Consider the following 26,803-nt stretch of genomic DNA (forward strand, 5'->3'; position numbering starts at 1 on the left):
TTGATATACTAGTGCTATTTTCAGCTAGCAAATAACACTGGCTTTATTTTTAAAGATACTGTATTCCAACACTCTCATTATATATTTTTGACTAGTTTGGTGTCCTTTGTGTAAGGTGATGACAGAGATTGTCAGTACCTGAGCCTCAGAATACTGATTTAGTTTTTACTGCATTAGAAATGTCAACGGAAATAATTTGACATTCATCTTTGTTATCTGCTAGTCCTGTTCTCTGTTTCTCAAGGTACTGTACATCAATCTAGAAGCTTTTTGGTCTCTTAAACTGGTTATTTCCCTGTGTTTCAGTAACAAGGTTTCACACATCTCTTGTTCTGATGTAGAGTGCCAGCAAACAGTTTGTGATGTCATAGTCAGAGGTTTTGGGGTTTTTTTAGCTTTGTCTGCTTTAAGTTGGTCTTCTAACATAGCTGACTTAGCCCAAAGCTGGCCTTAACATGGCTTTGAGCTAGGACAGAGGCAGTAATACTGATTATTTTATATTTTTATTTACTTGCCTACTTAGTTTTACTGTCTCTGGCCTGACAGCAGTCAGTGCTTTAGAAACTTAATCCTCTCAAAGCAAGTATTTCAGCAAATCTAGTATGAAACATTTGTGCTGAAGGGTCAAAACGTTACATGTAAGTGTAAAACTGTGAGTAATTAATGACTGTCCAAGTCATTAAAAAAATTACTGATTTTCAATGGTAAATTTTCAAAGAAAAAATGAAAACTTAGAGGGCCAAAATTAAAATGGGTGATTGAGACTGACACTTCAACTACAGCAGGTGCCACTATGTCAAAAAAGATCAGTTGTTGAGTGAAGAATACAATGAACTTTTTTTTTCTTTTCTGGATTTCCTGAAAATCTCTTGTGTAAAGGTAATACAGTTGCATATGGCAGACAGGGTTGTAGAATCATTCCGATGAAAGGAACTTCAGGTGTAGCCCAAGCTCCTGCTCACAGCAGGATTAGCACTGAACTTACATGGCATTGTCTAAACCTTTGTCAAAATGGATCGTGTTTTGATTATTTCTTACTTTTGTCAGGAAGAGAAAGCTGTTAGTTGGAAAGAAAAGCATTTAAACATTTAATTAGACTTTCCTGAAATATGAAATTAATATTTGAAGATATTCACTGATGCATGAATTTTGTGAAATATGGGAAGCATGTGGAGCAACATACAAAGACTATAACTAATAACCAAATATTTTTCATTTTAGAGCCTTGATGAGTATGAAGATGATGAAGCAGGGCAGAAGGAACGAAAGAAAGAGGATGCTATTACTCAGCAGAACACGGTACAAAATGAGAGTTCCAGTGCAGATACCTCTTGCTCATACTTACTGCAGGTGAGATCTTAACATTGTTTGTTTTATCATTTTACTCCAATTTAAAACTCGTACTGCTTTCTTCTTTGTATTTCTAAACAGTAGATTATACCCTACATGAAAAAAACCCCTAAAGTTCAGGAGTTGACACATTGCTAAAAACAGAGTATGAGGTTCCATTCCACAAACTTAATACTACTGAGATGAAGATTCTGACAACAGGATCTACTGTTTCTGTAGAGGTCTTGAAGGTAATAGTTTTGATGTTCATCATAGAACTTACTGTTTAGTGGGGGGAAGAGAAACTGGGAGATTCAAGTGAAAAATACTGACAGGCATAGAATATTCAATTAATTGGAGATAGCCTCTTAAATCAGAACACATTTCCCTAATTTATTCTGTTTATTGACTTCTAATTACTGATTCTAGGATTGAAACCAACACTCTAACTCCTAGGGTAAACAGCCCTTGCCTCTGTGAAACCTTTTCTCCCTTTTTATTGCTTTCCAATTCCCTGGCCACACTGATTCCTGCAGTCCCCTCCCCCTGACATAAAACATTGCCAGTTATGCCTGGTACACCCCTCCTTCATACTATACCACTTGTGGCAAATGTTCCATCTATTTCCTGAGTGCCCTAAGTCTCTTTAACCAGTCGTTTCTCCTTCTGTTACCTAACAGTGTGTACAAACCCAGCTGTACAAACTGAGGCCATCCAGCTCTGCCTGTTGACAGCAGAGGCAACAGCACATGTGCAGGGAGAAAAAAAATGCAAACAAACTAAGGATGTGGTGCTCATGGGTAGTTTTATAACCATCCATAACTAGAGGTGGCATGGCTGGATTGGTGAATCTGGATGCACTTTCCTTCTAAAATTTGGCCTAGTCTTTCATCTGCTCATGGATGCCTTTAACATTAAGAGCCTGGGGCAGAGAAGTCTACAGGTTAATTACCTGGAATGTCAAGATTAGTCTCCTTTTGTTAAAGTTGAATCTGTCATTTTCCATGGTTCCATGTGATTTCAGCAAGGTGTCCCAGTGGAAGACATGGGGAACAACTGCTTCCTTTTTATGTGACTGAGTGCTGCAAAGAGAGGATGGCTCCTCTCAGCTGCCTGTTCCCTAGGCTGAATAATTCTATTTTACATAGTTTTTCCTCATTACAGGTAGAGTTACTCAGTAACATTCTCTACTTTCCAGTTTGACTCTGCTTTGTTTTGTACCCAAAAACAGAACCAATGAAACATTCAGTATAACATGCAGTCGTAGAGTGGTTTAGTGGTGAGGTTTGTTTTGTTCTCTGTTTCTTTCCTAATAATTCCTGATGCCTATTTGTCTCCTGAGCCCTGAATTTACTGTTTATGTGTGAATGCCTAATCTAACTTAACATTTTTCAAGTTATCTGTGAGTGAGAATAACAAGCTCAGAGGTCAATGCCTGTGTAAATTTAGAAACATGTTCACCTTTCGTTTCACTTATGTACACTATACTTATCTACATTAAATTTAATCTCCTGTTCCACCTCCCAGTCACTCCCCATAAAGGAGTCATTCATGTTTTAACAGTTGATCTATATCTTTTCTGTTCTGAGTAGCATCTGTGGACATCTCCTCCCCAAACACATTGAAAAGCCCAGGTTCCTGCACAGATTCCTGTGACACTGTTCTGGTTGTTCCATCCACTGTGAAAGCTGACCGTCGGGTCCACCATTATTTCCTGCCTTTTCACCAGTGGTTTATTCACAGGACATTTTCTTTTATTCTAAGAGGAGATTACTTTCTTGAGTAGGCTTTGGGGAATGCCTTTGAAATGCAGTATGTTGTCAATCAAACTTCTGTCCTGGACATGTTTTTATAACTTAAAAAAGCTGTATTAGATTTGCAAAGTGTAACTATTCCACAATTGCCCTGGTGACTCTTCCACATGGTATCATATTTACTTACTTATTCCTTAATTGTTCTAGACTTACTAGAAACACTTTATCCCATATAAATATCAAGTTTACTCCCCTATAGTTCTGTGTTTGTTTAAGAATCTTCTTGAGGATGATGTTTATGTTACCCTGTGGTACTAGGGCAGTTTTAAATGAGAAGTTCCATTTGATCTTGAGTAGTTCAGCTATTATACTTTTTAGTAACATCAATAGTTTCTTCAAAGCTCAAGGAGTAAATAGCTGCCTCATTCTGGTAGGTAACATTTTAAAATTTCTTTTATTAAATTTTAAATTTCTTTTATTAATTTTTTTCCCACATTTTAACAGTGCTTCTGCTGTAAATAGACCGTTCTCCAGAGGGAGTGCTCTGATATGACACTCTTACCATTCTTTTCCATGGTGAACATCAACAAAAATATTTCTTCAAAGCAACTGTCTCCTCTGAGTATGCCTCATATAACCAGATCTGTTGTCTTTGCAGATTTGTCAGGAGCCATCACGCTGAAAAGTTTCTATGCTTTTCTCCAAGTTGTTTGTAAAATTGTTTCTTGTTCACTCTGTTTTCACTTCTTCAGCAGGTATTGCAAAAGTTTAAATTTTTAGTTTCTCCTAGTGGTATTATATAATGCTTTGGCTACATTCCCGTGTCCTCTTTTTTTCATCCATATTTTCTATTCTTTTCATCCATATTTTCTATTCTTCTTGACAAGCAACCTAAGGTTTTATTTACCAAACTGTCTGTATTAATTGTATCCTACATTTCCAAGTTTGTCACCTCTCTCCCAACAGGCACTACTTCATGGTTGACAGAGCACAGCAGAAGTGTTGTGTCACCAACAATACAGAAATGAGTCCCAGGTCTCGGATCTGGCAAAGGCCCAGGGTGGCACATGTACAGAACAGATGGAACCTTAGAAAGTTGTAGCTACTAAGACTTAATCAGTTTATTATGGGCTCTGTCAATTCACTTTTTATTAGAAGACTTAGAACTTGCCCATTTTGAGCAGAAATTGACAGTAGTGTTATTTCAGCTTTGATGACTTAATTTCCTTTTGATTCTACTCTGTCCAAGACTAGTACTTTTTAAAAGTAGAGCTTACGATGTAGATGTAAGAACTAATTTTAAGTTGCCATTGACCAATATATATTTTACTTCCACGTACTAAGCAGAATAAATACATTTCTGTAGTTACAGCTATTTACCCCCATTTGTCCATTCTTATTATCATTTAATGAAATTTGTAAATACATAATTATTGTGAAAATGGTAAATAAAATGGTATTGACTTCATATTTGATGAGGAAATATGTTGCTTAATAAGGTTTTCTTTCCAGTCCTTAATCTGATTTTTCAGTTCCCTTTTAATATTGTCAGAGGTTGTGGTTCTCATTTTCTTAGGCAATATGTACATTTTTGAAAACTCTGTCTGAATTGGAAGTTCTTCATCCAAAGCACAGACATACCAGGTTTGTTAAGAATAGATCTAAAAATACAGCAGATTTGAGTATTTTCCCTGAAGCAGAGGTATTTGACTGAAATCATCTTCTGAATTATTTTATATTGGCAGTATTGAAAGTATAGACGATGATAGGTCTGGCAATGTTACAAGCACTGAAAAACTGTTGCAATCAAAGAATTTGTTGTTTAACTTTAGAAAAAGATAGTGTGGATAGCCTCATCTCATCTCAACATTAAACAAGTTTTATATATCTGACTCTTGACTTTCTGGCTCGATTTTCCTCCTATTCTTAGTAGGACTAAAATCCTATTCAGTTGTTCTGATCTTGTGAGTTATGATACTGTGGGCTACACCAGTGATGCATATGGGGATGCACACTGAGGGTGATAAGTCATATATCAGTGAGCCTCTTACAAATGAGCTAGAAAATCTGTAATGCTAAGGACAAGCATAGATAAAACTACTACTTTAAAAGTTAAGGTTTCTACTTTAACTAGAAATCTTCAGTGTCTGGTAATTATAGAAATCTAGCTCTTGTTTAGCAGAGATGGCAAAAATGAAAATAGTGCAAAACTATTTGATAGCAATGTCTTTCTTGCAGGTGGATAGAAATGGTGCGTTCAAAGTAGTGAACATGTCTTCATTGAAAATAGTGTTAGTATTTATGTGCTATACAGAAAGCTTGCATCCAAAAAACCTACAAGATTTGGCTGAAAAAAACCAATTTGTTTAATGAAGATTTATTTTTAAGTCTTTTAGAAAACTTTGAGTTTCAGAATGTGGAAAAGATGTTACTATTAGCTAATACTCAAAAAAACCCTGCCAAAAAACACCACATGCAAGGCCTTTATATCAGAGCATTTAGGTTTGCTGATACTATGGTCATGTGCCTTTTGGAATTCAGTTGTTTGTGCATCTGGCCTCCTAAAATATGTCCCAAATATGTGCCCTTCTTCATGTAATCATGTGGCCGTAGGGTTAACATAACTTATGGGTCATTACAAAGGTGATATTTGAGCATGGTAGTATGTTGTGATGTATATGTCACCTTAAGGTGTTCTTGGAAAATTGGGGAGCCAAAATGATGTATATGTCACCTTATGGTGTTTTTGGGAAATTGGAGAGCCAAGGGGAAGGCTGAGAAGACTAAGTCAAAGCTAATATAAAGCCTTGCAGTGAGAGACACATATATAGGTCCTCCATCCATTAAAATCTTCAAATTACAACTGTCTGGTTTTTGGTAGTTACTCTATATTAATACAGAAGTATCATTCTCAATACCTTGGAAAGGGTTTGAAATCCTTTGTTTTATGTTATCTTTGGTTCCTTTCTGCTTGCATTTTATTTCAAATGTTGTAATGTCTGTGAATGCTAGCTGTGCTGAGCAGTGAATGAGTACACTGCCAAAAATATATCAGCTGTGAATAATTGACATTTAAGATATGGGAGTTGAGTAAATACATATGGACAAAAGCATCAAGAGACGAAAAGGCATTTGAGAACTTCAAAATTACTTTTGTCATTGGCATGAGAATGGGGATTATTGAGTTCTAGAGGTGTGTTTTTCTCCTCACTGAGGACAAAATGGGTCTTGCTGGATGAGCTGAATCCTTTCCTCTCCCTGGAAGACTTGACCCAAACATGTCATGATTTTTGCTACTAACGTAACATGGAAATAGGAATCAATTATAGTGAGAGATACGGATTTTTGCACCTGTGGGCATGGAAAAAGGAAATTCTGATTCACTTAGATACTGAACTTCAGCCTTTGTGAAACTAATACTCTGAATCCTTCAACTGAAAGGTAATTATTTATAAATACAAGAATGATTTAGAATACCATACTGTAGAAAGGGAATGCTGATCTTTATTATTGTCACACAGAATTTGTCTAGTGTATTTCTTAATTAAGAAGTTGAAGATCATAACTATCACAGTTAACAGTATCTTTTGCATCTCTCTGATTGCTAAAGACTCTGCAGTTATCTGCTAGAAACCTGTCTTGGTATTTGTAGTGCTGGTATGAAGCTGGGAGGGGAATTTTTTCTCCCAAGTATTTTGAAGTCTGGGACCCCAGTATGAGATGACTCATTATGACAACTGTTTTGCTGTACCTAATTTTATATTATGTATTGCTTCAAAGCCCAGGGCCTCATTCAAGACCTTGCACTTCAGCTGGAAGTAGCAATAATTATGTTCCAACAATTAATTTGCTGTGTGTAGGCAATTGTAATGCACATTCTTGCTCTCCCTGTATTGGTCTTAGCATGTACATGAACAAGAAATTAAGATGTTGAATTTTACAAAATTACTTTATACAAGATACTGCTTTGTGAGAGACATTTTAGGCAGTTAAACATCCACACTGAATTGGAGTCACAAACACAGAATGGATTTGCTAGACAGAAAATGCCACTTCATTTGTAGCTCTTAACCTTGTTAGACTGTAAACTGTATTATATTCCTGCAGTAAATACAAGTTATGTGCATTAGCAGACAGACTAAAGCTTGATCCTAGCACTGAATTCCTGTGGAGCTGTTAATCCAAGACAAGGGAAGGCAAAGCTGCCCGAGTTTTCAGCTCAGAGCACTGACTTACATACACAGCAGTATTGCCATGTCTTGAGTTGCTCTCACTACTCTCTGTAGCAGCAATGCAGGTTTTTGTACTCTGCAAGAGGTTAGCTTGTGATGGATGCTTGGATAATCATTCAATTTAGTGTAAAAATTACCCAGTACCTTTGAAAGAATCCTTGTTGATTGGAGGTGAGGGTAGGATGAAATGTCTACATAATTAGCATTAATGGTACAACTATGAAATTGTGTCACAGTAGGTTGGGTTCATTGTATAACTTCAGTATGAATAGGTTAGGTGCTAGTGAAGTAATGTAAACTTGATTTATTAACATGACCCTTTAGTTATGCCTTGTGCATTCAGTTGTAAGTCATTCAAAAGCCTTTGAAAATTGAAGGAAAACCACATTTGATCTTTATTTAACCTTTTGTTCTAAAAAAGTTTAACATTTCACCAAAACATTGCAGGTATTTTCTAAAAGGAACGTGGTCCAGAGATATCTCTACAGAAGTGTAGTTCTGTTTGCTTAAATATGATTCTTTTCTTTAAATGTGGCCTAACACATTGAAATTTTTGGAAGCAAGGATATATATCAGTGTTTATTGTTTAAATGTTTAATAGACATACCTTATAAGCTTTGCTAAAAGCAGTAAATAAAGGTAAGGAATAAAATTTCTTCTTAGCCTTGCGGCAGACTCTGAGAAATGCAGGGATCTGAATTTGTTACCTGCATCTCCTTTCAGAAGGACAGCTGAAAACCTGCTTGGCAGAAGCATCCGTGGAGTTTTGTGCTTCAGTCTTGTGCTGAGATTATACTGCCAAATAAGCCAACTCAAGTTGCACTTCTTGACTATTTTACCTTTTCTGGCTTTTCATTTAGCAGTGTAATGTCATACAACATCATTTTACAATTACTCTCATTATCCAAAGTATGTGGTAATAGTATTCATGCCTATTCATACATGATCTTGGCTTTTCAAAGGTGTTTGGCATCTAGGTTTCATGTAGTTCTCACAATGAAGAATTGTATGCATGCATTCAAGGGTAGTAATTCATCTTTTGTAAGTATTTTGTGTGATTGTTGCTTGATGTTAATTTCCATCCATAGAGAAAATGTAGTTGTGCTACACTAGGCACGCCTAAATGTATTAAACATGGGTTTTTTTCAGCACTACATTTTTTAGATGTTAGGCCAGGAATTATTTTGCATAATAACATGATTATAACATTGGTATTGTTTTTAAAAGTAAGGAACTAAATGTGATTAAAGTACAGAAATACATTAATTATGGTGACGTGTCTTTGAGTTTGGAAATCTTAAGTAATTCTGCCAAATCAGGTTATGAGACTCTAATATTAGAGATTTAACTACCAGATAATCATCTTGTGCTTTTTATTTGCAGGTGGGGTGTGATGCACTTCCCAGAGGTGATATGAAAGCAGTCATTAGTATCCACAAAGCATTTAAGCAATAATAGTGTCTGCAGTAGAAAACTCATTAGGAAATCTGACTATATGTGGAAAAGTATTTGCATAAATGTTAGTTAAAAATTATTCAAATTCAATGTTAAGTATTAAAAGATGACTAATTTTTAAAATAGATTTGCACCTGAAGTCAGTTTTGTGTGTGTGCAGTGTTTTTAAAGTGACATTAGTTGGAGGGAATTTGCTGCCCTGTGTGGGTCATAACATGAACCAGGTGCTTCAGTTACCATCTGCCATGGCTCCCATGGCTTGGGAGACCCAGATGATTTTTGTGATCTGTGTAAGGGAACAGGAACACAGGAATTTCATGTTTTCATGGTCACACATGATCAGGCAATCACTCAGGTAATTTTTAGCAAAATGGGCCTATATTCAGAGCAGTTTGAGTGTGTTAATAACTAAGTAATTAAGGCACATGTCCACTTTGTGAAGAGCTAGCAAGTATGAATATTCAGCATTACTCACTGAGTACTGTTCTTTGTGTTCCACTTAAGAGATGTTGTGGAAAAATACATCATGATGTCAGGAAGGGCAGCATCATGAGTTTGAATGAAAGGGGAATAGGTCTAGGACGTTCTGACCTGTTCTGAATTGGTTGACTTTGCAATCTTGATTTGCTTTAATTGCTTTTTTCTGCATGTGTTATTGCAGGTTGGAAAACCCCCAGTCTACATAGTAAGTTTTTAATTAATCTTCAAGGTAACTTCTGAGTTGGAGTAATAATGTTGCACGGTGGTCTTGTCTGGTATAACTGGAGGCTTTAACTACACTCAAGGATTTGTTTTGATAAAAATGAGATTGCTAGTTTTTGTTACATTGTATGGATTTGTGTTTTTAGTAGAAAAGAAGATATTAAAAAAGTGGGGTTTTCTCACCAGAGTGGGCTGTGTCATAAGATGCTGTTGTAGCAACATGGGTTTTCACTGCCAAAATCTTCCTCCTTTCCTGTCATGTGAGCAAATTTAGTATATAATGTGTGTCTGTTGGTAGAGTGCTGCTGATCCATGCATGTTCAGTGGGTTTTACTGTGCCAAAGGATCTGTACATCTACATCTGATTCAGCTGTACTGCATGTGCACTATCCAACACTGCTGCTTTGGAAAGTGCTTTCAAGTGAAATCATGGTCCTTTTTGCCCCTAAAAAATCAGGAAGCTCACATCAGTTACTGATGTGAGACCTGTGGGAAAGTGGGTGGCTGTAAATTGCCTGTGAGCCAGAAAAGGTTGCTTGGCTAAGCAACATATAACCTTGAGGATGCAGCTTGGGCATCCCTACTTTGAGTTGCCTGACTTCTGCTCTTGAAGGGAAATACTGATAATGACTACCAAGATTTGTCTTCCTGACAACTCACCAAGAAGAGAGATCTTTCAGTTTTTTGTGGAAGGCATTATTTGTGTTCAGTGCTTGATCACTGTCAGCATAAATTTGATTACCTTTGATAGCAAACTTTGCTTTTCTTAGAAAGAAATACAGCATTATTAATATTTTTAACATCTGGGCTTAGTAAAGTTTAATTTAGTGGATAAGTGGTTTAAGCTTAAAATTTTGTTTGATGAATGGATTTCACTCCCAGTATATAGAATTAAATGTACCTATGAAATCTGTTAAAATTGAATATTTGATTTTGTGAGCCTGTGTGTGTGTGCACAACTCTTTGTCACAGGACCTGCATGAAAACTAAAGCTGAATCAAGCCTGTGCAGGCATGGCATTGTGAAGGCTTCCTGTTCTTGCTTTAGAGTCACAGCTGTGCCTAGGAATCTACAGGATTTTCAGCACAGCCTGCTCTTCTGCAGAAGAGCAGATCCTTATGATCCTTATAAATAGCATGTGTGAAGCAAAGCTTGTAAGTTATGATTTCTTCTGATGAAGTTTGGTCATGGTCCTTCCACTAAGATTTCATATTTTGGGGGCTTTATTTACTTTTATTCTAATTTTTTCTTGTCTTCAGATGTTGTTGCTGTGTACTCAGCCTGCATGAACAGAAATTTGGTTTGTTGTTGCCCTGTTTGTTTTTTTCACTATGGAGTTCATGTAGCTGTGCTCCAGAATCCTACCAGCACTAGCTGCTGTTACACTGGTCTGGAGCCTTTTTTTGAAACCTTTATGCAGATGTAAGGAATAGGAAGCACTTTATCACATTCCTAACGAATGTATTGAGCAGCCTAGAGGAACCTCATATAAAGGAATTAATTTTTTTTCCCCACATGTTTTCTGTTTTGGACTAGCTTCTTAAGTCAGCTGGGTTAGTGGGTATTCCCCCCTCAGGTTTTTTTTTTTTGTTTTTTTTTTTTTTTTTTTTGGGAAACAAATGATCCTGAAAGTATAATGATAAACTGTAGCTGAGGTTTCTTTGGCAAGAGGAGTCATTGAGCTCATACAAATTTATTGAAAAAGAGGGTCTTTCTGATGTATCTACTTGTACAAATAGATTACACAGCCTGATACTAAAAGCTTTTGTAAGGCATGGAAATACTCCTGATACCTGCACTTTCCTGTGCTTCTACTCTAGAGAGAGAACTTTAATTAATGCTGCTTTCGTGGCAGGAACAAATCTGAAGCCCAGGTAACAGTATGAGTACCTGCTGGCTGTGTACAGAGGGAGGAGGTGCTTTCCTGCAAGAGCTAGCATGGACCATGGCCCAAGAGGATCCCTGCTGCAAGGTGGAGAGGGGAGACAGCTTGCTTGGTGCTGCTGAAGGATGAGCTAAAATGTGCACTCTGCACAAATACACATAGCAGTAGTTGTCAGACATTGTGTAGCATGTATCATACATTTATATTACTAATAGTTAGAGAACACCATAGCAGTAGTTATTCAGATGTGCTGGTGCATTTGGAAGGTGCATATTCCAGTTCCATGGTGGTGGGAGGATGGCTGGGGCAGGGTAGACTGCTGCTCCATCTCTCCATCCTTGCAGTCTAGTGTAATTATGGTGATGGCTCAGGAGGGAGGAGGAATCTAATTCATAGTTGTTTGGTGGAGACAGTCTGACTGTGTTTATACTGTTAAAAACTGCTAGACCTGGGTGTGAGCTCAACTGCTGCACTGCTGATAGAGCCTGTGGCTTAATTATTAGCAACATTTTTTGGCATGGTTTTGGTTCACACTACCTAATGCTCTCTTATGTCATACCTGAGGGCTGTTTGAGGAATCATGTACCAGGAACCAGTCCTCTTAAATGGTGTGAACATCACAGCACCAGTTTGGGCTGCCTTTTGTGTAGTGCTACAAGGACATTACTAGTCTTTGCTAGCTCAGAAACAACTGCATACCTTTAATCAACATGCTGGGGTATGCAGCACAGAGCTAGGTTTCCTGCTCTGAAAACACCTCTTTGAGTTGTAGCTCAGCCCTTGTGTGATTTCAAATATTTTTGTCTAAGGGGAGCCTACAGATTCTTATTTCTTAGGGATACCACATTGTCTTTCTGATCATTTTTCCTGCTCTGCTTTATCTGTGAGTCACCTGAGATCTAGTCAGATTTTTTTCAGCCTAATTAAATCAACTCCTTCACAGCTTTTGTTCTGAGTGCCTAACTGCTTGTCCTGAACTCTTTTTCCAACTCTTCAGTGGCAAATATTGCTTGAATACAGAAATAGAGAATAACGAATATAAGAAAAGCTCTGTTAATTTGTTTAAATGTGTGTTTCTGGTTTCCTTATTTCTGGGAGCCCTTTTCTTCTGGAAGATACTTGACTTATCTGGGAGTTACTTGTGTTATCTGCAGGTATTTCTTTAATTATTTTCTCTCACTTTCTGTCCTTAATAGATTTCTTCATGGGTAAAAATTGAGGATACTTACCTGTTAGAACTCTGATTGATTCCCTAGGTGTTCTTGCAGTGTTTCTCCATGGCCCCCTGGCTCTGTGTAAACAGGCAGATAAGTTATAACTCCCTTGGCTTCACAGGGGTAATATCTATCACTTGAACCCAAGCATTGTAGCACATCTGTTAGTTCTTGTTTGAAGATCTATTATAACATATTAAATAAAGAGATAGTAAGATGAGGCTGTAAAAAATAAGGTGCAGAAAGTTGTGTTGCATTTCTATGAAAAACATCTCTAGATGTTTTCCAAGGGGGGTGACACAACTGAGAGGAACTGTCAACTCCCTCATGGGCAGAGAGGCCCTGCAGATAGACCATGACAAATTAGAGAATTGGGAAATCACCAACTCTGAAATTTAACAAGGGCAGGTGTCAAATCCTGCACCTGGAATGGGGCAGTCCTGGTTGTGTGCATAGACTGGGGAGCAGGAAAGAGACCTGGGGATCCTGGTCGATGGGAAGCTGAACATGAGTCAGCAGTGCCCTGGCAGCCAGGAGGGCCAACCCTGTCCTGGGGACATCAGGCACAGCATCACCAGCTGGGCAAGGGAGGGGACAGTCCTGCTCTGCTCTGCACTGGGGTGGCCTCACCTTGAGTCCTGTATGGAGCTTTGGGTGCCACTATGTGTAAAAGACATTCTTTAAAAGCTATTAGAGAACATCAAGAGGAGAGCCACAAGGATGATGAAGGATATGGAGTGGGAGCCATATGAGTAGCAGCTGAGGTCACTTGACCTGTTCAGCCTGGAGAAGAGGAGACTGAAGGGAGACCTCATTGTGGTCTTCATCCTCACAAGGGGAGGAGGAGGGGCAGGTACCAATCTCTTTGTTCTTGTGACCCGAGGAAATGGCATAAAGCTGAGTCAAGAGAGGTTCAGGTTGGATATCAGGAAAAAACTCTTCACCCAGAGGGTGATTGGGCACTGGAACAGGCTCTCCAGGGCAGTGATCATGGGCCCAAGCCTGACAGAGTTCAGGAAGTGTTTGAACAGCACTCTCAGTCACACAGAGTGATCTTTGGGATATTCTGTTCAGGACAGGAATTGGACTCGATGATTCTGATGGGTCCTTTCCAGCACAGCATATTCTTTGATTCAGTGATTCAGGAATGGAAGGTAAATGGTATCTCTTGACTCCTGAGGGAAAATTGCTTTTGGGAAATTTTGGTGGGAAGAGAAAAAAGATATTTCATCTGCTTTTTGCTGTTTTTCACATCTGCAGTCATTCCTGGTTTGTATTAGAGTCAGATTCCCTTTCAGTTGTTTAGCATTTAGATGTTATCCCACTTAGGAGCTGAATGAAACCTTGTCTGTATTGCAGAAGGTATGTAACTGCCATTTCCAAACAAATCTCAATGCAGAATTGTACTGAATGGGAGAAGTAGCTGTAGTTAATCAAGATGTGATTTAAGGTACAGGAGTTAACTTGATTTGCTGGATGGAAATAGAATCTACCTTGGTATGTAAAAAGGTAAGAAACCCCAGCAGTAGACCTCTTTCTTCCATGTAGTGAAGTTGTATTTACTCACATCTTGAAGAATGTACAAGAAACTTTTTAGGAAGCCTGCATTTGAATTATATATGAAAAGAAAATTGTTTTGATAGCCTCATTTCGGTCAAAATTTAACCTTGCATGTTGCAGGAATATCATTATATAGTAATAATTTGCACTAGTGTATAGTTCTATTTCAAAATAGTGTGCATATTCTTCATGTCAGTGTATATACTAGTGAGCCCTAACAGCCTGGTTTGATCCAGGGGATTTGCTTTAATTATTTGCAAAACTTTTAAGTAGCGTTTCAAGGGATTCCAGTGACTCTTTTACATAGTCCAGCTGATTCCAGAGTCTGCACTTGTTTAAAGCCAGTGTTTGTTAGGGCATTTTAACTAGCAAATTTGTAATAGTAGGGTTGGTTTAACATCTGGAAAACTTTGTCAGACACTTGTAAACACAGACAATTCTATTTATTTAAAGCCTGATGACCAGCTTGTTTATGCAATCTCTCTGTTGGCCAGATGAAATACCAAGATGAGCCAGGAGCAAAGAGGAGAGTTAGCCAAGTTCCTTCATCCTAGTTTGACAGAGATTTAATTGGCAGTAAATGGTTTCATTAACTGAAATGGTCTCAGCTGCCTTTTCTGTCCTTGCATATTCTCTTGTGCAGCAGGTGCATGTCCATGAGTTAGTCTGTGCAGTGAATCAGATGAAGGAGCTCATGTGGAATGAGAGAAATGTTTTCTTTTTCCTTGGTATTTTTCATAGATCACACCCTGTCCTGCATTAATACCATCCACACAATCACTTCTGTAGACAAAACAAAAAAGGAACATGACCAGTTTTCTGGAGCTATGCTGATGTATGTCACTCTGCAGTAGTTTGCAGAGGGTTCACTAATAATTTGGTTTATTAGTGAAGTATATACTGTTAAAAGGTAAATGCAAGCTGCCTGAGATTATGTGCAAAAAGTAAAAGTAATTTTAAGCCTGTGTTTGGAATACTGCATTGAAATGAGTGTTTGATTTCAGCCTTGGACAAAGAACTGATGTAGGTAAATGTCTTTGGCAGCAGTGTTTTTTCACCAGTATGAAAGAAACCATTAGCATTGTTACAGATTAATTCTTTACTTACTGTTTTTCCATTCAGGATTTCCACAGACTATAAAAATAATTCCTCTTTTAGAGGGAGACATTCAAATGAGCAGGTCTCTTCATTGCTCATGACAAATCATTCACTTCTATAGTGAAGATTAGATATTTTACATGTGGGTTAAAAATCAAAGTTAAAAAATATTAAGGAATATAAGCCAGATTTGTAAATAAGTACTTATGTACAAGAATAGTCATCTGCTTTTAGGTTAACTCTTTGTCAGAACAGGCATGTCCCTCCTTTTCTCCTTCCCTTCCTTGATTTTCTGCCAACCTTCAGTTCTCCAAAAGTTGAGGAGACAAGATCTTAAATTATTGATGCTTGCCTCATTTTAAGATCTCTGAGTAGTTTGAAATCTTATTTTTTGATTTATATGTACATAAGGCTATTTACAGCATGACTACTTATATTCATGTTGCCAGAGACTTTTGGATGCACACAAAATAAATTTGAGAACAGAGGTAAATAATACATTTTCCTAGTGTTTTCATAATCTCTTTAAATAATCATTGGTTTGCATTTACATTAGAGATTTTAAAGTAATAAAAAGAATAATTTACCAGATCTGCAATATTAATTTGGTGTTCAGAGCAATTTTTTCTTGTGCATCAAATGTGCATTTTTAACTTTTTGTTCATAGTTAGTTTCAACTACAGAAATAAAAACCACTGCTTCTTACTGTAGAAACATCTGTTACAAAGGACTTGTTAATTGAGTCAAGGTTTTTCTGTTTGTTTGTTTTAACAGCTGTCATTTGTAGCAAATGAGAATATTTACTGTGCACTTTGTCTCTGAGCATTTGTTTGCTCTCCCAGCTTTTTCTGAAGAGCTGGCTTTTCTGAATAGTAGTGCCAAAATTTTAAAAGGCTCCAGTTGAATTAAATGTACAAGTCTATGTAATTGCTTTACAGCTTATATTTGCATTTAGTATCTGAAAATGTTTTAGCAAATATGGGGATATACAGTGCATTCATTGTATCCTTTTAGTGTCTAAAGTACAAAACAAGCATCTCTTACCTTAAGATTTCTTTGTACAAAGGTATGTGTGCTTCACCAGTCTGCAATCTCAAGTGCAGTTTCTCACTTTCTCATGAATTCTGCCTTTCACTGCAAAACGAGGCTTATGTTCACCAGGAAGCATTTTCATGAAGAAAAGAAGCTGTTAAAAAAATAAGAACCGAGGAAGATTAGAGCCCAGAGTTCCTACTTTATTGGATCTGCAGGCAGTTAGGCAAAATTTAGACCCAGTGTAACTCTCCATCCAAGCCTCAAAAGGCGATTGAACCAATTGCCCATGGCTGATGGGGCAGCTGGGATATTTCTGAGACCATCACCACCAGGAACTGTTTCTGATGTTACTGATGTGCTGTTTCAGTTCTCAGATACAGGGAACATGGATCTTAATGTATTAGATGAAATAATTGGAATCTCTTCGGATAACTCAGAGTCAAATCACTTCATCAGTCATTGTTGACTGTCTTAAGGCTAAAAATCTTTAGGGCTTGAAGGGATCTTGGGAAGTCTCCAGTCCAAGTCTTGCAGACAGAGCAGGATATGTGTAGCAAATTGCTCAAGACTGGAGCCAGTTGGGTTTTTATTATCACAATGGATAGAAATATGTCTCCATCATCTTTACCCCATCAGGAACTTGTACACATTGGCAAGAAACCTCTTGAGCATCCTATTCTCCTGGCTGAACACTTCCAGCACTTTCAGCTTCTTATTTGTAAGATGCTCCAGACTTTTTATTATATGTTCAGCTTTGCTGGAGCTCTCCAATATATTGTTCTCATACTGAGAAGTCCAGAACTGGACCCAGCATGCCAGCTGTGGTCTCACTGGGGCTGAGCAGAGGAGAATTAGAGAATATGCTTAGTTGGAGGGGACCCACAAGTCCAACTTCTGTCCCTGAACAGGACACCCCAAAAGTCACACTTTGTGCCTGAGAGTATTGTCCAAATGTTTCTTGAGGTCTATCGGATTTGGTGCTGTGACCACTTTCCTGCAGAGCCTGTTCAAGTGCCCAACCACTCTGAGATGTGAAGGTTTTCCTAATATCCAAACTAAGTCTCTGCTGACACAACTTCAGGCATTCCCTCAAGATTCCCTCAGGTCCTGTCACTGGTCACGACAGAGGAGAGGTCAGTGCCTGACTCTCCTCATCCCTTCATGAGGAAGTTGTAACTGCGGCTGAGGAAGTTGTAGCTGCAACTTCCCCTCAGTCTTGTCCAGGCTGAACAAGCCAAGTGACGTCAAGTTCTCCTCTAGTCCCTTCACTGTCTTGCAGCTCTCCTCAGGATGCTGTCCTTCAACCTGCTGGCAGTGCATCCTGAGGATGCCATAGGCCTTTGCTGCAAGGGCACAGAGATGGCTTATGTTTGACTTGATGTCACCAGGACACCAGCATTCTTTTCTGTACAGCAGCTTTCCACAGCAAGTACTCCTGCTTGGGATTATTCATCTCCAGACTCCGGTGCAGGACTTCGCGTTCTCCTTTTTTTTTTGGACTTTCATGGGGTCTCTGTAAGCCCGTTTTCCAGCCTGTCTGTGTCCCTCTAGATGGCAACACAGCCATCTGATGTATTGTTAAGCTCTCATCCAAGTTGTTTGTAGTGTGCCAACTTGCTGAGGCTGTACTTTGTCTCATAATTCAGGTCACTAATGAAGTCATTAAACAGTACTGGCCCCTGTATCAATCCCTGCAAAGTGGCTGGCATCCAGCTGGACTTTAGGCTGCTGCTCGTAACCCTTTGGACCCAGTAGTCACTGCATCTCATGGTCTGCTTATCTGGCCTCTATTTCCATATACATATGTTGTGTGGGAAGGTGTTGAAAGCTTTGCTATCATCTAGATAAGCATCATCTGCTTTGCCTTCATTCACCAAGTCCTCTCATCATAGAAGGTTGTCAGGTCAGGCATGGTCTCCCCTTCCTATAGCCATGCTGATTTCACCTTCCTGTCCTTGAGGATTTGTTCCATTTTCTGCTCAAGAAATGAGCTAAGGACTGTCCTGTAGTTCCCTGGATGATCCTTCTTGAAGAAAGGAATGATATTTACTTCATTTTAGTCCTCAGAAACCTCCCCCTGCTTCCATGACCTTTCAAAGATAACCTACCCTTAAGTAAACTTTAAAAATAGCATTGGTAACATTTGAAATTGTTTCTCTGCCCTTTTAGAGGTAAAATAAGGTTTCTGTTTCACAGCTGTGAATCACTAATTTTCAGATGCTGTCATCAATGATAAAAATAGTTACCAGTGTTAAACCGGCAATTTTGCCAAATTTGTGGGTTTCTTTAACTAGTTCCCATGAATTTGTTGAATTTTGTTCTGCTTATCTTAGGAATAATATGTAGCACATATGGCAGAAATGGAAAATGCTTCATAAAATGTACTTTCAGATCAAGTTTTTTCTATAATACAAATATTTTTAAAATACTATTTTCTATACTAAAATAATACTCTTTGTGTCCTAATTTTTAGCTTGTTTATTTACTTACAAAATCACTAGTGTGCTGATTAGTGAAGGCAGTGTAATGTTCTGTAGAATTTTCAGAGTGGATGGAATTTCTCTTGCATCTTGTTTTAAGAACTAGTTTACTTCTTTGCCCACAGTAAGTGTTGTAAATAGGCAGCATTCCATACTTTGCCTTTTTTTTTTCTCATAAAGGCAATTGTCCTTTAACTCCTTGAATATTCTTTCCTGACTTTTTACTTATTTGCCAGGGGAGTTTTGCCTATGACTAAGAAAATAATTGGTTCATGTTCTTACAACATCCTAAAAAATATTTATGGACTTACTCTGTCAAATCTGAGCCCTTGTTTACCAGTTGAAACGTGTCTTAATTTTTGTACTTGACAGCTTCAGTTTTTGTTCCCATCCAGAAGGACAGCACTGCTGCTGAGGAATTGAAACAGTTTTGCTCTGCTGCTCTTGGACAAGTTGATGAACAACTATCAAAGTGCACACGTGTTTCCTTACTAGTTAGTGGTGGAGATGTACTGGTGGCAGGGTGTGAGCTGCTTCATGTTGTGCATGCAGGGGGATGGAATAAGTGTTTTATGGAATAAGTGTTTTATATCCAGTTTTACGATGTAATCAGAGGCAGACACTTAAGGCTTCTGGGGTAATGTTCAGAAGCAATAACATGGTGACAATAGTCCTCGTATTGTCTGTACCTGACAACAAAATCATGCAAAACTGACTTGTACAGTGGCATGGGACTACTCTCACTGCAGACTTTGTTTTCTGTGGACTGATAGGATATTTTGGCCGTATAGCTACAAGAAAAATACTAATTCATTTTTCCTTTTTGTTTCTTTTAGGACTCCTCCAGAATGGTTTCAAGCAGGTATAAAAGGTATGAGATCTTTGTACATAACAATTTTGTTTGCATTTCTGCCAGAAATAATGCTGATTAAATGGCTATTTGTAGTAGAAGCCATCATACTGCTACTGTAGATATATAGCCTGATACCAGGCAAAGGACCTGAAAGATGCAGCAAGCTTATCCAAAGCCTTCTATTATGTTACAGTTTTAAAATAAATTCCACTAGTGTTTTACTAGATCTTACTAGGGCAGAGCAGTTTCCCAATCAGATGTCAAACTCGACTACACATTGCCTAGGAGCCAGTATTTTCACAATTTAATTTATGAACCATTGTATTCCGAAGTTGAATAAAGGAAGATCATTTTGTTGCTCTCCACAGTAATAGTTAAAGATGGTTTTGTAATACTACTGTCTTCAGTTGTAGAGGTGTTTCTCATATATAGCATGTTCTGTTTGTTATTTGCTTGTCTTTGAGTCAAGTATTACCCTGGTCATTACTCCAGCTTTTTAATCAGATAAATACTTCAGAAGTTCTTGATGCACTCAACAACTGTGAAATTTTTGTCCATGTGGAATTAGTACTGACACAACTATCACAGCTAACATGGGGTCTCAATTACATCAATTGAAGCAAGACACTTGTGTAAGAATGTTTTTATTTGGTACCTGAATGCATTCCCTTTCAGGTATCCTTTACTTGGGTAAAATATGTAGGTGTTTAACTCATCAGTTATATGTATGGCTGTAGAAGAAAGTGCAAAGACCATCTAAATTATCTAGCTTTCACAGCTGTATTTTCTACCCCTCAAAATTGTTCACCTGTGGAATCATAGAATGGTTTGGGTTGGAAGAGACCTTGAAGAATATTAGTCCAGTCCCCCTGCCATAGGCAGGGACACTTTCCAGTGAACTAGATTGTTTAGAGCCACATCAACTTGGCCTTGAACACTTGGAGGGAGGGAACACCCATAGCTTCTCTGGACGACCTGTTCCAGAATCTCACCTCCCACACTGTAAAAAAGAATAACCTATCCTGTTATGCTTTAGCTTTCCTAACACAGTGTCTTTTATATTTATATTCCCAGGTTCTCATAAACCTAGTTGAGTGATGCTTTTTATAGGGTTTTTTAAAAATCACTTTGTCATTGCAGAATGGGTGGGCTTATTGTCACAAGTTTAGTAACTATGTAATTTCATGATTCATTTCTTATTAATCAGGCACATTTTAGTTCAGTCTTTACTTCCTCTTCAGTCCTGGTGCAGAATTTTACTGCTGTTTGTATCTGCAAATACTTAGTGGTGTGTGTCATACTTTTGTGGCTTTTCATAAACCTTATCTCTGCTTGCCTGCTGTATATACTTGCTTGCAAAAACTTGCTTGTGCGTGGGGTGGTAATAAATAGAAGTTTGCACAACCCCGCTGGTAACTTATTTGAAAATAATCTAATTCTACTGATTAGCATTGCAAAAGTAGGAAATGCCAAGCTAGAAAATGCTAAATAAGACTTGGTTATGCAGTTTCCCCTCAGTTAGCTTTAGTTATATGTGAGTCTTTGTCAACTTCCTCTGTCAGGGCTGGCATCACATGCAGGAGGAATCTGACTTGCTGCGAGCTGCTGTTCAATATTTTATGAATGTTGCCATCTATCTTCTTTATTGCATAGTCTTGAACTTCAAGTTGAAAGTGAAGGATTATTTGCCACTGTCAACACAGTGCCCAGTGCTCACAAATACTCAGAGGGTTTTATTCTCCTTGAGTTATACAATGCCCACTGTGGTTGGAGTTAATAGTATCTATTAATTTTCTGCTGTATTTGAAAGTTTCTGCCTCCCTGAACTAATTTTTCCTGTGAGGGTTCTTGAGGTATGACTCCCAGTGGTTTTGCTTTCTGATTTGAATGCTAAAGGAGTTGGAACCAGCATTGTTCTGGGCTTGTTTGTTTCTTCCAACATCTGCAGTAGGTGAAGGTCTTACAGAAAGCAGGCTCCTCTATAAGTAATTCTTATTCAGATCACTCAGATCTCACTGAAGTCCCAAATACAGTAGGAGTCCCTTGGAAAGTCAGATGGTTAGAGCATGGTGCTAATAACACCAAGGCTGTGGATTCAATCCCTGAATGCGTCATTCACTTAAGAGTTGGACTCTGTGATCCTTGTGTCCCTTCCAACTCAAAATATTCTGTGAATCTATGAAATGGAAAATGTCGTTCTGTGATTGTACCTAGAATTGGAATGTTAATGCCAAAAGGCTGAATTGAGATAATAGGCTGCTTCAAGGCTCAGATACACTCAGCCTCATTTGCTTTTAACAGTCTTAGGTGTACTCTCTTAGGTTTTTAAAGCAAATTGAGAGTGAAGCATGTTTCACATAGGGACAATCACTTTGGGATCCTATTTGAAACTTGCAATAGTAAGTGGCCAGTATTTTGTGGGAGAGATGGTTGGTAGACTTCATAGACTTATGATAGCAAAAAAGAAACTGTATTTTCCTGAAATGTTGGATTCTGTAATAGATTCTCTTTCCCATTGAGAGATTGAGTTATTTGCCAGAAATATTCAGGTTGCTTTCTTCCATTCCTACTACTGCTTTTTCTCTTTCGTCTTCTCACTCTTCCCTAGTTATTCCTTATCAAACATGGCATCTTGTTCGTTTCAGCATTTTTCTTCACTTCACTGGTTTCCATTTCCTAGCACAGTTAGGCACTCTTTCCTTTCTCTTCCCCATTTCTCTTACATCCTTCTATTTAATCATTGAGGTCTGGTCTTCTCTTTATTATTTGTCTGGTTTTGTGTGTGTGGCTTTTTTCTTGTTGTTTTTTTTTCTTCCTGTTTTGTCTCCATTATCTGTCCTTTCTGACTTCTAGTCCTGGATTACTGATATCATTCTGGACATCCAGTACCTTTCCCTTTCCATTTAACTGCTTTCATATTTTATGTTATGATCTTAGAGTTTCTTCTACAACTTCAACAATTCTGTGATTCTGCCTCTACACTGAGATACCCATCCTCCTGTATCTGACAAGAGAAAAGAGATTAAAAAGGAGAGAAGATCAGTTCTGTGTGTCCTTACAGAATCATTGTTCTCTTGGTCTGTTCCAGGACTTAAGGAGTTGTACAGATTTTACACTGTGAATTACACTGGCTATTTTCCCCTATGGATACAACAGTCTGTGACTAAACATTTATATGACATTGCTGGGAAACCTATTTCACTGAGTGTCCATTGACTGGAAAACATGTTTACAAATGAACTCTGATGGCTTCTGTGTATTGCTGTGTGCTTAGTGACTTGGACAAACTGAGCCTGTCTCTTTGTGCTGTAAAGTAAATAAAAGTTTGTGATGAGGATCTTAGTCTATAAGATCTATAAGTCTATAATTGTAGTCTGTCTTCTGAATTTGCTTCAGAAATGTTCACACCTCCCAGAAGTTTGTGGAGGGTTCCTTTGTAGTTTCATTATTAAGTCCATAAAATATTTTCAAGAGAAAGTGATGGTTTTGTTGTGGGCTGGAGTGGTACTGTGAGATCTATTAAAAGCGCGACCAGAATCTGCAAGGTCATGCTGACATGAAGGCCACAGGACATGCAGGAGAGTATTTGGGAGCTGTGGTCAGTCAGGTGTCCTAACTGTGAGCTTCATGTGTTTTTAATGTCTAGGTATACTTAAGTTGTAATAGCTCATATCAACTTCCCATTCTTCCATTTTCCTCTCAGTTTTTTTAATGTAATATGGCTTGTCTTGGCCATTTCAAACTGCTGTTATGAAACTCGGTCTGCCATTTTTTGCACTGCTTTGTGAATAGATATTTTAAGTACTAAACATATTGCCATTAGTAAGAATGGTTTTCTGATTAAGGTCTGATAGTATCAGCATAGTTGATGTTACCAATGATTTCTCAAACATAAGAAGGCCAAAGTGCATTTTCTTTATTGAACTATTTGAGTCTAATCTACATGTAAACATGAATTATGTTTCTTTTGTAAACTAAAAGGCATGTTTGCAAGTAACAGTAATGCAAGGTATTTATGCAGACATAGGAGTATTTTAATAAACACAGAAAGTTTGTTCTATCAGATTACTTAGACTATCTACTAGTTTTTGAACCAATTTAGATTCTTTAAAAAAAAAAAGAATTGTAAAGCAAACCTTGCAGATTGGGATTTAAAGATTTTTGCATGGTTCTTGAATTGGACAGATCAACTGGATTAGTTTACAAAAAGAGCTAGATTAAAATCTCTTCATGGTTCAGAAGTGTATTCCCCTTATAAGTTTGTTTACTAGTGGAAAAGAATACTGTATGGTATGGTTTCATGGCTTCCAGTCAAAATGTCAAGAGAGGATTTTTGCCCCCTCCTTTAGGATAGTACAGCACATTAACATGGAACCCTAGAGGTAGAGACTATTTAGCAGTAATTGTAAAAGACTCCATCATACTTGAGTTTATCGTTCATGTAAGAGTTGAAAAATACATGGGGAAGTGGAGACCATAAAAAAAGAAAGTGCTTCAGAGCATTCATTGGAGGGGTCTGAAGTTTGAACACTGCTGAAATTGCCTTGCTCAGTGTTTTTAGATAATTATAAAACTTAAACTATAACAGTTTACTTTCCATCATACTAACCTTGATCTCACTAATTAAAGAAAACCACAGCCATGAAATACTGTTTCATAATGCTGTGCCCAGACATGCCTGCTTGTCTGTGTTTAGGAGTTCCACAGTGAGGGCTGGCTTTGGAAGCATTGTCTCATCTAGCTTGTTACCTTAAGACCACTGCTTTGCAGATATGAGCATTTTATTTTAGACAGGGGTCACTTAAGAAGTTTTTCTTGACTTTTCTAGCCCTTCTTGAGACACTGCTGATGTTATGAGAAGGCATAAACAAGTAGGGTTTATTTCTGCAAAATGTTTTGATGGTCTAAGTTCTGGCTGGAGTTCCTCACTCCCCCCTGAGCCAGTGCTCATGCAGCTGGGCAAGCTACTGCCTCAAGGAGCCACTGTGGCTGCAAGTTGATGGCTTCCTTTTGCTTGATTGCTGCTTCATGGTTTGAGTAGTTTCCCATTCACCTGAAGGCCAGAGGCAGGAAAAGTGGAGGAGTCTCGGGAATGCAGCTGTAGAAAAGGTAAGACTGCCTTTCCTTAGCTCAGCTCTGAGAGTCACAAATTTGGTTTAAGTGGTCTAAAGTAACAGAAAGCCAAGGTGCCCTGTTTAGAAATAATTGTCCTTTGCTTCATCCAGAAAAGCAGTTAGCAACTGACCGAGTTGTAGTGACATAAATACCTAGGAGTTTCCAAATCAGGTACAGTTATAAGATTCTAGCATAAAAATAAACCTGTCATAGTTGAAATACAGCTTGGACAGGGTGATTTTCACTGGATGAAATGGCAATTTGGACAGTGTTTTAGAAAGACATTGAGATAATCAAAGAAGCAAGTTGGAAGGAAGCAAGAGATATTTCACCTTGCTTTTAAACCTGTCCCTGTGTGAATAACTGATTTTATTGTAAAGAAAATAACTAGGAACACCAAACCAAAATTTCTGTTTCTCTATAAGAGGAGTCAAACTGATTTTGCTATATTGTTTTTGTTTTTAGTATAGCCAGAAAAGCACCTTGTAAAATAATTTATATTTGTGTATTTTTATACATAAGCATAATCTACAGGTATTCTTCCACAGACACTGTCTTTGTTGGGGGTGGTTCATAGATGTTTCCTCTTAGTGAAGAGGCTACAAGTTCAGTGATACTGTTTTTCTAGTCATCATTGTGGAAAGGATCCTGGGGGCATCAGGCACAGCATCACCAGCCAGGCAAGGAAAAGGATTGTCCCACTCTGCTCTGCACTGGGATGGCCTCACCTTGAGTGCTGGGGGCAGGTTTGGGTGCCACGATATAAAACAGACTTCAAGCTCCTAGAGGACATCCAGAAGAGAGCAACAAGGATGGTGAAGGGACTGGAGCAGGAGGCCTTTGAGGAATGGCTGAGGTCACTTGGTGTGTTGAGCCTGGAGAAGGGGAGACTGAGGGGAGGCCTCATTGCAGTTACAACTTCCTTGGGAGGGAGAGAGGAGAGTCAGGTACAGATATCTTGACACTTACGGTCCATGACAGGACTCAAGGGAGGGGCATAAAGTTGAGTCAGGAGAGGTTTAGGTTGGGTATCAAGAAGTTTTCCAGCCAGAGAGTGGTTGGGCACTGGAATAGGTTTCTTAGGGCAGTGGTCACAGCACCAAGCCTGTCTTGAGTTCAAGAAGTGAACAATGCTCTCAGGCACATGTGACTCTTGGGGTGTCCAGGGCCAACAGCTGGACTTGAATGATCCTAATGAGTCCCTTCCAACTCAGCATATTCTGAGTCTGTGATTCTTTCTCGTTTAGCACTCATGAAGTGACATTGCATCTGAAGACATTCTTTGTGAAAGATGTTTCTGTTGTGTCATGGGTAGTACTTTTTTGCCATTGCTGTGTCATAGCCATTGGTTATAACACCCAAAATAATAAACTTTTTATCTGTTATATTCCTTGTGTTAGGTTTTGGACTTATGCCCTCTTAAATGTTTTTTTTTAAATCCCATTACCTAGAAGCCTTCATGATATGTTCTTTGTACTTTCCTACAGTGAGAAGGAGTGTGTTCAGTAGGGTCTGCTGCCCAGTGGAATAGGTGAGGAAATTCAAGTGTGAATGTCAGGAAAAAAAGCCCTGAAAATTAAAGCATTTTCTTTATTAATGAAACCCTTCCTGTCCAGGTATTCTTTCTTCTAATCTTTGTGTAGGAGCTTCTGCCAATATCACTCACTTGGAGCTGAGTTTAAATACTTCAGTATAGTGGCATAAATGTTCATTTTTTAAATTACAAAAAGTTGAGACTTTTTTTTTGTGTGGTCTCTCCTTGAGACATTAACAACACGAAACTACATGTCTTTTAGAAAACTCAAAAATGTAGAATTTATAGAGTTAAGTTTAAATATTTGTCTTGTGTTGCAACATGCATATCCGGTCCTAGAAATGTTTTATAAAAAATCTTCTGGATGAAGAATAAACAGTGCTAAATATGGTAATAACATTAAGCTACAAAATTCCTTACAATTGTGTCAGTGTGTCTTGGAAACTTCACACATACTGGAGCAAAAGAATATTTATATCCACGAAAAGACATCCCTTTGCCAGATACTCCTGCTTTTGATTGGCACTGTATCCATCTAAATCTGCATGTTGTCAGCA

At 38.2% G+C, this 26,803-nt stretch overlaps 1 protein-coding gene across 1 annotated transcript in view; it reads left to right on the top strand.

The window, feature by feature from the left end:
- PAWR (pro-apoptotic WT1 regulator) overlaps window positions 1-26,803 on the top strand; it is a 70,927-nt gene that overhangs the window by 35,382 nt on the left and 8,742 nt on the right. The window contains exons 2-3 of the mRNA XM_066550160.1: window positions 1,222-1,350; window positions 19,581-19,615. Coding sequence (XP_066406257.1) covers window positions 1,222-1,350; window positions 19,581-19,615 — 164 coding nt within the window. The remainder of the gene's footprint in view (window positions 1-1,221; window positions 1,351-19,580; window positions 19,616-26,803) is intronic.

Source organism: Molothrus aeneus, chromosome 5 (assembly GCF_037042795.1).
Source record: "Molothrus aeneus isolate 106 chromosome 5, BPBGC_Maene_1.0, whole genome shotgun sequence".
Lineage (NCBI taxonomy): Eukaryota > Metazoa > Chordata > Aves > Passeriformes > Icteridae > Molothrus > Molothrus aeneus.